The sequence below is a fragment of the Myotis myotis genome, unplaced genomic scaffold, assembly GCF_014108235.1.
Source record: "Myotis myotis isolate mMyoMyo1 unplaced genomic scaffold, mMyoMyo1.p scaffold_m19_p_3, whole genome shotgun sequence".
Classification (NCBI taxonomy): domain Eukaryota; kingdom Metazoa; phylum Chordata; class Mammalia; order Chiroptera; family Vespertilionidae; genus Myotis; species Myotis myotis.
The window spans coordinates 164,729,189-164,740,845 of NW_023416335.1; the positions used below are offsets into that span (position 1 = coordinate 164,729,189).

Sequence of the window (11,657 nt, forward strand, 5' to 3'; positions counted from 1 at the left end):
AGGGGGTCATGGTTTGACTCCCAATCAGGGCACATGCCTGGGTTGCAGCCTCCTAATCCCCAATTGGGGGCATGCAGGAGGCAGCTGATCAATGATTCTCTTTCATCATTGATGTTTCTATTTCTCTCCCTCTCCCTTCCTATCTGAAATAAATAAAAAAAAATATTTAAAAATATTTTTAAAAAGAGGAGTCAAAAGTAACTCAGAGGTCTTTGGCCTAAGCAACTGGATGAATGGAGATAACATTTACTCAGATGGAGAACACTAGGTGAGGAAAGGAGCAGGCTGAGTGCATGTGAGTGTAGAGAGGGGGTAGAATTCAAGAATTCTGTTTTAGACGTGATATATGTTAAGTAGGTGTCTAGATATATGCTTCAGGGAAAAGAGGAAAAGTCTGGGTGGGAGACATAAATTTGGTAGTCACCAGTATATAGATAATAATTAAGGCAATGAGACTAGATAGACATAAATTTTAAATTTAAATGATCAAAAAGAATGTTTTTTTAAACATATTACATTGTATTTTTCTTTTACTTTTTTTTAGAGAGAATGGAAGGGAGGAGAGAAAGAGTGAAAAACATCGATGTGAGAGAGACACATTGATTGGTTGCCCCCCACACGCACCCCAACCAGGGCCAGGGATAGAGCCTGCCACCGAAGTACTAGTATGTGCCCCAGAAGTCATACCACTATTAACTGACAAAGTTAGAATTGAATCTAGTACTATTTGAAATTAAAGCCCATTTTCTTTCTCCTATACACATCTGTGGAAAAACAGACCACAAAATAGCATATATAAATTTATAACACTATAATAAAAATAAAAGGCCAAATGTTTGAAAATCATGGATGCTTCATAAGTTGTTGCTATTTGTTATATATGTCTTTCCTGTAGAACTATTTAAATGAACAAAATATTTTGTGAACTTTTGGGTCTAAACCACAATATGGAACTATCAACAAATGTTACAGACTCCTTAGAACAGTAGCAAGTGGCCATGATATTAAGTAGCAAAGATGGGAGTGGCTCAAATAGCAACATGTCTTCAACTACATCAAAGACTCAAAGCAAATAGTTATAGGTCCTAAAACAGTCCAACAAAAGAAAGACCTATATAATCAGTTAAAATGTTAAGACAAAAAATGATACTGTGTTTATATTCCAGCAATTTAACAACTATGATTTAGTTGTTAAATATAGATTAAGGGTATACATCCATGAATAATATAAACAAATAGACCCATATGTTAGTATGGGTAAAAAAAGGAAAAAAAATGTCAGCCTTTCCTATCAAATACTAAAGAGGTAGCAAAATTAATCAACTTAGCATTACTCAATATTTTTCTGGCATAAAGATACCAAACTAGGTTATAGTGGAAGGTTCCTTTGGCTCTCTTATTTTCTAAAACCTAAGGTATCCTCAGGAACCTAAAAAAAAAAAAAGAAAGAAAGAAAGAAAGCCCAAATACTTCCTTATTCACAACAGGGGAATTCACAGAAAACAAGGCTAGCAAAGCTAATAGTTTTAGGAAGGCGTCTGGGGAGACTCATAGACCCACAGGAGCAAATCCCTGCAGTGAAAGCTCTAAGATTCTGCAGAGAGCTAGGAGGAGGGAGGCTCTTCTTTTCAAATGGCTTTCATCCAGAGCAGACAGCAAAATGGAATTCAGCTAGGTTATTTCTTAACATTCATACAAGACAAGCTAATGACAAGCATTCCTCAGAGATGTTGTAAGTTCAGTTCCAGACCACTGCAATAAAGCTAGTCGTGATCTTTTTGCCGGTAGAGAGCCTTGCCTTCAATTTGTAAAAAAATGCAGTATCTGTGAAGCACAATAAAGCAAAGCACAATAAAACATATGCCTGTATTTTCCATCTCCTTTTAAGAATAAGTGGGACAAATAAATTTTCAAAAACAAGTATAAGTAAAACAACCTGAAACTAATAGGATATTGTATGTCAATAATAACTGAGACAATATTCAAACATATTCCTGTCCCCTATAACCCAGTTTGGAGAATGTATGAAAATTTGGGTTTTGAGTCAAAAACCTTTTAACAGGACTTCCAAAAAATATTTATGAGATATTTCCTTGTTTGCATTCCAGGTTCATATGAATATGAGTGGAAAATATCTAGATATTGTTACAAACTGCATACACATGTAAATGTGTTATTTGTCTGATAGGAAGGGTGAAGGCTTGACCAAATCTGAATCAGGTAAAAACTGAATGTGAACTATGAATTTCTACTGTCTTATGTTTACCTTTTTTGTTACTAATGCATTATCACTGGGAGGATATTTTGAGTAGTGTAGTAATAATAATAGGTTTCTGCTAGAACCATTTAAAAGCCACACTATAACCCTAACTAACCTCCTTATGCATTTCCAAGGTTAACAATGGTCTTGGACGTTTCTCCTTAAAGGAGGGAGGGGGAGTGTCTAATCACTGTAATTTGGGCCTCCTAGCACTAAACTATAACCAACTAATCTATTTTGACACAACACAACGCACTTGTTATATAAAGAGTTTTACGGAACTAGCATAAGGAATCCTTACTTTCTAATATCCTTCCGTGTCTATTTCGTCTCTCCCCAAGTTTGTTTCAATTCAGCCACTCAAGTGTCTTTAAATCTCACTTTGTAAAAGCCCCTAGGGCTACTCCATAAAGTCGCTGGTTGAGGTGCAAAAACGGGGCCCTTTTAAAAACAGTTTGGATGTGAAGTGCTTAGGTACCGCTCTTTGAATGACTGTTTTGCTCCCAACGTTTGGTACCGCTAGTTTAAAGAGCAAGCCATCACGGTAAACCAAAGAGAACTATTCTGTTTTTCTAAAGCTCCGCACCTCATCCACATTATCAGGGAAGTACAGGACGCACTCACTGCCTTTAAAGGAGCCGAGACCAGGAAAAGGCAAAACTCACTGACAAATTATGGCAACACTGACATCATCAGCTGAGCTGCCGGAGCAGAAGCTTCTGCATTTCACACGCTTCCTCTCTGAAACTGCACAGACTGAAGCCTCGGCGTTGGTCCACGTGAAGGCGAGCTTCCTCCCGCATTCCCAGGAGGGTTTGCTTCGGAACCCGCCCCGCCCGCCCTCCGCCCCGGCCCCGGCCCCGGCCCCGGCCCCGGCCCCGGCAGCCATGCGCCGCAGACTGCGGCACCGGAGCTCGCGGCCCGCAGGCGCGGAGGACCCCGCCCCGCTGGGCCGGCGCGGGGAGGGGGCTCCGGGCCCGGGCGCCCGCCTCTGCGGCGGCGGAGCCGGGCACCGAGTGGGCGCGCCGGGCCGGGGGAGGGGCCCGCGGCCGTGGCACCGCCCGTGCCCGCCCGCCCCTCCCCGAAACCCTACTTAAGCGACTCCGGCGCCTCCCCCGCCTCAGTGCGTTACTTACCTCGACTCTTAGCTTGTCGGGAACAGTAACCCGGACCCGTGTCTACTCCTGATTCCTGCGCTTGCAAACCCGCAGCCATGGTGAGTGGGCCGCATGCGTTTTCCCTCGGTGGGGAAACGGGGAAAAACAAGCTTGGGTAGCGGAGGGCCTCTAACTAGAGAGGGCTGAGACCCGCGCTGTCCATCTGGAGGGCAAAAAAAAATGAGGTAAGAGCCAAGGGTGGGAATACATCGGCTCCGGTTTGTGGAGAAAAGCTGGGGTCCATCAGTGGAGCCCCCCGCCTTTTTTTCTTGGACTCTGGGAGGGGATGATGGCGCGCCGGCTCCTTGCACCCCGGTTAGGGTTCTTACTTAGCCCCTCACCGCAGGGCGCGGCGCCCCGAGACCCTTCATACAGTCTTTTCCCGCGCGTTCCCATCCCCCTTTCCGTCCCCCGCCTTAGCCTGGCGCGCGGGCTCCCCCCGCCCTCACTTCCTCTTCGGCGCGAAAAGCGGAGGCGGGAAGGAGCCTGACACAAAGGCGCACGCGCGGCCGTTACCTTCCCGCCGGGCGCGGCGGGAGACCGCCACTGCAGCCTGCGCCTGCGCGTGCGCGCTGCGGCGCTGCGGGTCTGGCTGAAGGGTGTCTCCTGTTACCCTAGATTTATATGTGCGGGGGGGGGGGGGGGGGGTGTGTGTGTGTGTGTGTGTGTGTGTGTGTGTGTGTGTGTGTGTGTGTGTGTGTGTGTGTGTGTGTATTAATGAAAGCAATAAGATGAATGTAGAGGAAGGCTCCTTGTCTGTGTGCTGCACCATGCTAGTGTGTTAGGAAGATGACCTCCCTAGAGGCCATCTGCCCCTCCCTAGAGGCCATCTGCCCCTCCCTAGAGGCCATCTGCCCCTCCGTGGCCTCAGCTATGTCAGGAATGCTTGCGGGAACAGGTGGGGGAGGGGGATTTTGAAGCAACTGAAATCCGATCTTGGTCCAGACAGATAGGCGGCTCGGATAATCCTGTGTGCCCTGACAGATGTGGAGGTGCTGGGTGGAGCCCAACGCCTGCGGGGCGCGGAGGATGGTTGGCCGCGGCTGCCCTTCTGCAGACGTGGCTGGTTGTCGGTGCCTCTGCAGCTGCGCGGCCCCGCCGGCCCCGTGGGCGCGCACACCTAAAAGTGCTCATTCATCCTGCACCGCAGAGCCGGCCCCCGGGCCAGACATTTCCTCTTCACCGCCCTGGCCACGTGCTTCCTGTCCTGGGAGCTGCCCGGAAATCGGGCGGCCTGGTCTAAAATGGTATTCGGGAGCCTGAGTGCTGGACGAACGGCCTCCTCTCAGTCTTGGTCCTTCACAGGAGAAAGCCCTGACTAAGGTCTCTCCTTGGTTTACAGTGGGAAAGGAAATTCAGTAAAAGCAATGTAGATCGAAACACAGTGGTTGTCCCTAGAAAAAAAGTTTTACATTTTAATTTGTTTTAGAAGAGGCAGTTAGTTGCCTGGCTGGTGTGGCTCAGTGGTTGACTGTTGACCCAGATACCCGGTCAGGGTACATGCCTGGGTTGCAGGCTCAATCCCTGGTAGAGGGTGTGCAGGAGGCAGCCAATCAATGATGTTCCTCATCAATGTTTCCATCTCTATCCTACTTCCTTCCTCTCTCTAAAAAATCAATGAAAATGTTAAAAACCCAGGCAATTAGTAAGATTAAGATTCCATAGGTGTATTGTTCTGCTTCACAGTCAATCCTGGATTAGTTTCATCCTGGTTTTTCTTTTTTTCTCTTTTCCACAGCGTGAGTGCATCTCCATCCATGTTGGCCAGGCTGGTGTCCAGATCGGCAATGCCTGCTGGGAGCTCTACTGCCTGGAACACGGCATCCGGCCCGATGGCCAGATGCCAAGTGACAAGACCATTGGCGGGGGAGATGACTCCTTCAACACCTTCTTCAGTGAGACGGGCGCTGGCAAGCACGTGCCCAGGGCAGTGTTTGTAGACCTGGAACCCACAGTCATTGGTGAGTTGATCCCGGGTCTGGGACAGGAGGTGTGTCCTGGGGGCTCTGTTGAGGCCTTGGGGTTGAGCAGGCTGTGCAGGTTGTTAGTGATGGGCGGCTGCTTTGTTTCCTTTTTGCAGATGAAGTTCGCACTGGTACCTACCGCCAGCTCTTCCACCCTGAGCAGCTGATCACAGGCAAGGAAGATGCTGCCAATAAGTATGCCCGTGGACACTACACCATTGGCAAGGAGATCATTGACCTGGTCCTGGACCGAATTCGGAAACTGGTATGTTTCTTCTCAAGAATAAAGAAATTAATGAGCCTAAGGAAGACATTTTTTAAAAGTGTTTCTTGTCAAAGTAAGATTTATATCCTTGGAATGTATGAAAAGTGAAAATACATCACAAAAAGCAATAACTATGTTTCCTCTATTCTTTTCTAACAGGCTGACCAGTGCACAGGCCTTCAGGGCTTCTTGGTTTTCCACAGCTTTGGTGGGGGAACTGGTTCTGGGTTCACCTCCCTGCTGATGGAACGTCTCTCCGTCGATTATGGCAAGAAGTCCAAGCTGGAGTTCTCCATTTACCCGGCCCCCCAGGTCTCCACAGCTGTGGTTGAGCCCTACAACTCCATCCTCACCACCCACACCACCCTGGAGCACTCTGACGGTGCCTTCATGGTTGACAACGAGGCCATCTATGACATCTGTCGTAGAAACCTCGATATTGAGCGCCCAACCTACACTAACCTTAACCGCCTTATTAGCCAGATTGTGTCCTCCATCGCTGCGTCCCTCAGGTTTGATGGAGCCCTGAATGTTGATCTGACTGAATTCCAGACCAACTTGGTGCCCTATCCCCGCATCCACTTCCCTCTGGCCACATATGCCCCTGTCATCTCTGCTGAGAAAGCCTACCATGAGCAGCTTTCTGTAGCAGAAATCACCAATGCGTGCTTTGAGCCAGCCAACCAGATGGTGAAATGTGACCCTCGCCATGGTAAATACATGGCTTGCTGCCTGTTGTACCGTGGTGACGTGGTCCCCAAAGATGTCAATGCTGCCATTGCCACCATCAAGACCAAGCGCAGCATCCAGTTTGTGGACTGGTGCCCCACTGGCTTCAAAGTTGGCATTAACTACCAGCCTCCCACTGTGGTCCCTGGTGGAGACCTGGCCAAAGTACAGCGAGCTGTGTGCATGCTGAGCAACACCACAGCTATTGCTGAGGCCTGGGCTCGCCTGGACCACAAGTTTGACCTGATGTATGCCAAGCGTGCCTTTGTCCACTGGTACGTGGGTGAGGGCATGGAGGAAGGAGAGTTTTCTGAGGCCCGTGAGGACATGGCTGCCCTTGAGAAGGATTATGAGGAGGTTGGTGTGGATTCTGTTGAAGGAGAGGGTGAGGAAGAAGGAGAGGAATACTGATTCCTTTCAGCCCTGCAACATGTCATACTCAGAACTTCCAGGTCCAACAGCTGACAGGCATTAAAGCATTCTGGTTAGATTTTCTTCGCTTTTACTTGTGATCATGTCTGCCTTTTTTTTCATGTATACCTGTACGATTTTCCCTTCATGTTTAAAAGTAAAGGCATGGAGAAAGAAAGTTTGACTTCTGTCCTTTTTCCTACGTTGGTTTTTCTATACTTGTAGGATAGAGACAGCAACGAGGTGGTAATACTAAACTGTCTAGCTACCTCTATGAAGAGAAACGAGCACACTGGTCTGGAAAAGCAGAGCTTGGTTCTAATGTACTGAAAGTCATTCTGCTTAATCTAGTTCTTGAAATTATTGGGTAATTACTAATGAGTTAGCAATAACAAGTACAGTAAAAAGACTGCAAATATTGTGATGCTTTATTGCAATCTGGAACCAAGCCTACAATATCTCCAACGCATGTCTAAATCTATTTGAATCTCCTGCAAATAGTGACTTGTTAAAAAGTTAGGTGCATTTGTGGGAGAGCACTGCTTTACTACAGGGGATGAAGTGGCAACATTTGTAAATGTTAAGAGCATACATTATCAAGTATTTAATTTGGCTACATCAAAAGGAATCTATAGAGATAAGCAAATAGAGGATTTAACCTAGAAGAAAATGTACATTTCAAATTGAGAAAGCATAGGGACAATTAAGAATGCTGAAGATGTTGCCATCTTAACTGGTTTAAAAGTAGGAAAGACCAAAAATTTCCCAAGTTTTTTCGTAGCCCATAAATATGTACAGGGTGGGGTAAAAGTAGGTTTACAGTTTGTATGGAAAACAATATAACAAGTTTTTCGTGCCCTATTGGTGTGGCTCAGCAGTTGAGCATCAACCCTTGAACCAGGAAGTCAGATTCCTGGTCAGGGTACATGCCCAGGCTGCAGGCTTGATCTCCAGTAGGGGGCATGCAGGAGGCAGCTAATGAATGATTCTCATCATTGATGTTTCTCCCTCTATAAAATCAATAGAAATATTTTTTTTAAAGTAAATTTTTGTGTACTCAAACTATAATCCTACTTTTGTCCCACTTTGTATATACAAAATAGTTGTTCCTACTTTCTGAAGGAAACAATGTGGTTTAGCATAGACATTTAAGAAAGCTCTGATGGATAGCATAGCAACACAAGCGGAGCCACCACAGACCCCAGGGGAAGACAAATGCCAGGGCTTTAAGCTGGGTTAATAACCAAATGGGAATTATGGTTTTGAGTTAATTCAGTGGGAAAACCATCTTGAAATGTCTGAAGATCCTTTGAAATGTTCCAGTTCTTTCTGCAAAACAAGAGGGAAAGGTAGCTTAAGTAGAGCCTAGGAAGCAGCAGCAAACCAATGCAGAGGCAAGCAATACTCAATGTAAACGGTGCCATGATGCTTTTTCAGAGTTCTGAGGCACAAGGCAGGAACAGGATTAAGAAGCCAGTGTTTCAACTGTAATATTTTATTTGGGGGTGGGGGGGGGGGGAGAAACCATTGCTTTTTTAAGAAAATAAACTATCTGACCCTAGCCAGTTTGGCTCAGTGGATAGAGCATCGGCAGACTGAAGAGTCCCAGGTTCAATTCTGATCAAGGGCATGAACTTCGGTTGGTTGCAGGGTCGTCCCTGGACCTGGTTGGTCGGAACTCATTCCAGAAGCAATCAATCAATGTCTCTCTCACATCTCTCTCTCTGTCTCTCCATCTCCCTTTTACTCTCTCTGAAAATCAGTGGAAAAATATTCTCAGGTGAGGATTAACAACAAAAAAAGAGAAAATGAAAAGAAGAAAAACTGTAGTAAGGCAAATGCTAAGATGACAAGCTTGGGTTGTAGGTCCATAGGTGTTTGTGATTTATTATCTGTTACTGCATAGCAAATTGCTCAAAAACTTGTGGCTCAAAACAACGTGTAGTACCTCATGCAATTTCAGAGGGTCAGTAATTCATGAGCAGCTTGGCTCGATGGTCTGTCTTCACAAGGTTGAAGTCATCTGACGCTTAACAGGCTGGAGGATTCAGTTCCAAAGTGGTTCACTCACATGCCTGGCAAGTTAGTGCTAATTGTTGGCTGGTGGCCTTCGTTCTTCACGTTGACCTCTCCATGGGGCTCCTTAGTGTCCACAATATGGCAGTAGGCTTCCTCCAGAATGAGCAATCCAAGAGAGGGCAATTTAGAAACCATAATGTCTTCCCATTTTCTACCATTCAAACTCGAACTTCAGTATTTTTTATTGTCTTTTAAGCTGTCCTTTAGAAGAGACACCTATCCACGCCCCTGAACTATCCTATCCCCTTTATACCTTAATTATTTGGTTATTGTTCTAACTTGCTGCTAAAATTCAGTATTTACCTCTGTCCCCTCTGTACTCAATCATCTTATATATCAAGACGATGTCTAGCCCTGACTGGGAAGCTCAGTTGGTTGGAGCATCGCTCCAATACACCATGGTTTCGGGTTCAATCCCCAGTCAGGGCACATACAAGAATCAACCAATGAATCCGTACATAAGTGGAACAACAAATCCATCTCTCTCTCTCTCTCTCTCTCTCTTTTTCCTCTCTCTAAAATCAATAATTTTTTAAAAGTGGTTATTTTTAAAAAAAGACTAGTAGTTGACCAGCAATAATCAAAACCTTCAGTGGCATGAAATACCAAGTGTGTGACATGGCAGGGATGGCTAAATGACATGCTAAGGCACCCGGGAAATGCTACCAAGCATTCTTTTAGGGGAGCACTGGGGTCTTATTATCTTACATCTTTGCTTTAGCAGCAAGCACAGTGCCTAGTAATGCTTATGGCCCACAGAATGCTCCAAGGGAGGTAAAAATAATGATTATTTCCCTCTTAGGCCAGATTCTTCTTACTTTGTTATTTTCTTTGATTTCAGAGAGAGAGAGGGAGGGAAGGAGGGAGGGGGGGGGGAGAGAAACATCAATGATGAGAGAGAATCCCTGATCCACTGCCTCCTGCATGCCCCCACTGGGGATAGAGCCCCCTACCCAGGCATGTGCCCTGACCAGGAATCAAACAGCAACCTCTTGGTTCATAGGTCGATGCTCAACCACTGAGCCACAGTGGGCAGGCCAGGCCCAGGTCTCTCTCTTTCTCTCTTTTTTTTTTTTTTTTTTTTTTAACAGAATGAGACTTTTGTTTTTATTACTCAAAAAGGCTTCATTTTTAAATTTATTTAGCTTTCTGACTGTGCTTGTGCCTTCAACACTTTCACAAGGATTTTCTGCTCCTCAATAAGGAAAGCACGCTTGATCCTGTCCCGGACACATTTAGCACACATGGATCCACCATAGGCCCTGCTGATGTGTTTTTTCGTCTTAGACAACCTCATTAGAACTTTAGGTCTCACAGCACAAACTCCGCGAAGTTGGCCTGGGCACACACCACATGCAGATTTGGGTGCTTTCCCAACCTTCTTGGTATAAAGGTAAACAATTCTATTACCAGGGGTTCGGGACAGCCTGGTTTTGTTAGAGGCTGTGTTGTAGGACAGCCTCCGACGGTATGTCAAACGCTGGGCCATGGTGAATACCTAAACTGAAGTCACTGTCTCCAGAAGAGGACAGGCCCAGGTCTCTTTAAGCACCTCCTGAGGTGAGTCTCAGGGTGGAGAGGCCTAGGGAACAGAGAGAGACACTTGACCTCTTGTTCTGTCACTAGGCAGGTTCTCAATCTTCTGGCCTTATTTTCCCTTTTGCACTATAGATTTCCACCCTGCCCTTCTCAGTAGGGAGTGGTAAATAGGGCAATCAAGTCTTGGACTTGTAAGCTTAGAGATGTATGTCCAAGCTTGAGAGATGAGCAGGGCATCCCAAGCCAAGATGCCAAGAAAGAAAGAGCGATTTACTCTGAAAAGAAAGAAATAGAAGTAAAAGCCTAATGAGGGCTTACTTAGAGATGGCAAGGATAATAATAATGAGAATTAACCTTAACATCAACACCTTCAATTTACTACCCACCCACCTTTTTTTTTTTTTTAATTTTCACCTGAGGATATGTTCTTACTGATTTTAGAGGAAAGGAGGGAGAAAGAGAGAGAAAAAACAAACAAACAAACATTGATCAGTTGCCTCCTGTTCGCATTCGACCAGGGATTGAACTGCAACCTAGGTATGTGCCTGACCAGGAATCAAACCTGCAACCTTTTTGATGTATGGGACGACATTTCAACCAACTGAGCCAGCTAGCTGGGGCCCTCCCACTTTTTTTTTCTTTTTAATACCAGAATGCTTAAATACCTTCCCAACCCAGCATTCTTGGCCTCATTTTTTAAAAATTTTTATTTATTGATTGATTGATTGATTTTTAAGAGAGACAGCAATTTTTTCCACTTTTTTAAAAAATATTTTTTTATTGATATCAGAGAGGAAGGGAGAGGGGGAGATAGAAACATAAATGATGAGAGAAGCATTGTTTGGCTGACTCCTGCACGCCCCCTACTGGGTATCAAGCCCGAAACCTGGGCATGTGCCCTAGTCTGGAATCAAACCTGGGACCCTTGAGTCCACAGGCCGGTGCTCTATCCACTGAGCCAAACCGCTAGGGCTGTTCCATTTATTTATGCATTCACTGGTTGATTCCTTTATGTGCCCTGAACAGGGATTGAACCAAAAACCCTGGTATATAGGGAGATGTTCCAACCAGCTTAGCTACCTGGTCAGAGCTTAGCATCACTTATTTGCAGATGACAGATTTTAATTTTTTTAAAATATGTTTTTAGTGATTTCAGAGAGAGGAAGGGAAAAAGAGATAGAAACATCAATGATGAGAGAAAATAATCAATCAGTTGCCCCCCAACCTGGGATAGAGCCTATAACCCAGCACCC

At 45.5% G+C, this 11,657-nt stretch overlaps 2 protein-coding genes across 2 annotated transcripts; one reads left to right on the forward strand and one right to left on the reverse strand.

Annotated features, from left to right (window-relative positions):
* The first annotated feature begins 3,326 nt into the window (after nt 1-3,326).
* LOC118650856 (tubulin alpha-1B chain-like) lies at nt 3,327-6,964 on the forward strand. Its single transcript, XM_036299329.1, has 4 exons — nt 3,327-3,476; nt 5,156-5,378; nt 5,498-5,646; nt 5,806-6,964. The coding sequence occupies exons 1-4, from the start codon at nt 3,474-3,476 to the stop codon at nt 6,784-6,786; spliced, it is 1,356 nt and encodes a 451-aa protein (XP_036155222.1). The 5' UTR covers nt 3,327-3,473; the 3' UTR covers nt 6,787-6,964.
* Nucleotides 6,965-9,997: 3,033 nt separating this feature from the next.
* On the reverse strand, nt 9,998-10,354 carry LOC118650857 (60S ribosomal protein L34-like). The gene has a single exon (XM_036299331.1). The coding sequence runs from the start codon at nt 10,352-10,354 to the stop codon at nt 10,007-10,009; it is 348 nt and encodes a 115-aa protein (XP_036155224.1). The 3' UTR covers nt 9,998-10,006.
* Between the last annotated feature and the right edge of the window lie 1,303 nt (nt 10,355-11,657).

Coding starts and splice junctions, on each gene's coding strand:
- LOC118650856 (XM_036299329.1), top strand. Junction 5,379..5,497: donor CCTGGAACCCACAGTCATTG/GTGAGTTGATCC, acceptor TCCTTTTTGCAG/ATGAAGTTCGCACTGGTACC. Junction 5,647..5,805: donor TGGACCGAATTCGGAAACTG/GTATGTTTCTTC, acceptor CTTTTCTAACAG/GCTGACCAGTGCACAGGCCT.
- LOC118650857 (XM_036299331.1), bottom strand. CDS start 10,354: ATGGCCCAGCGTTTGACATACCGTCGGAGGCTGTCCTACAACACAGCC.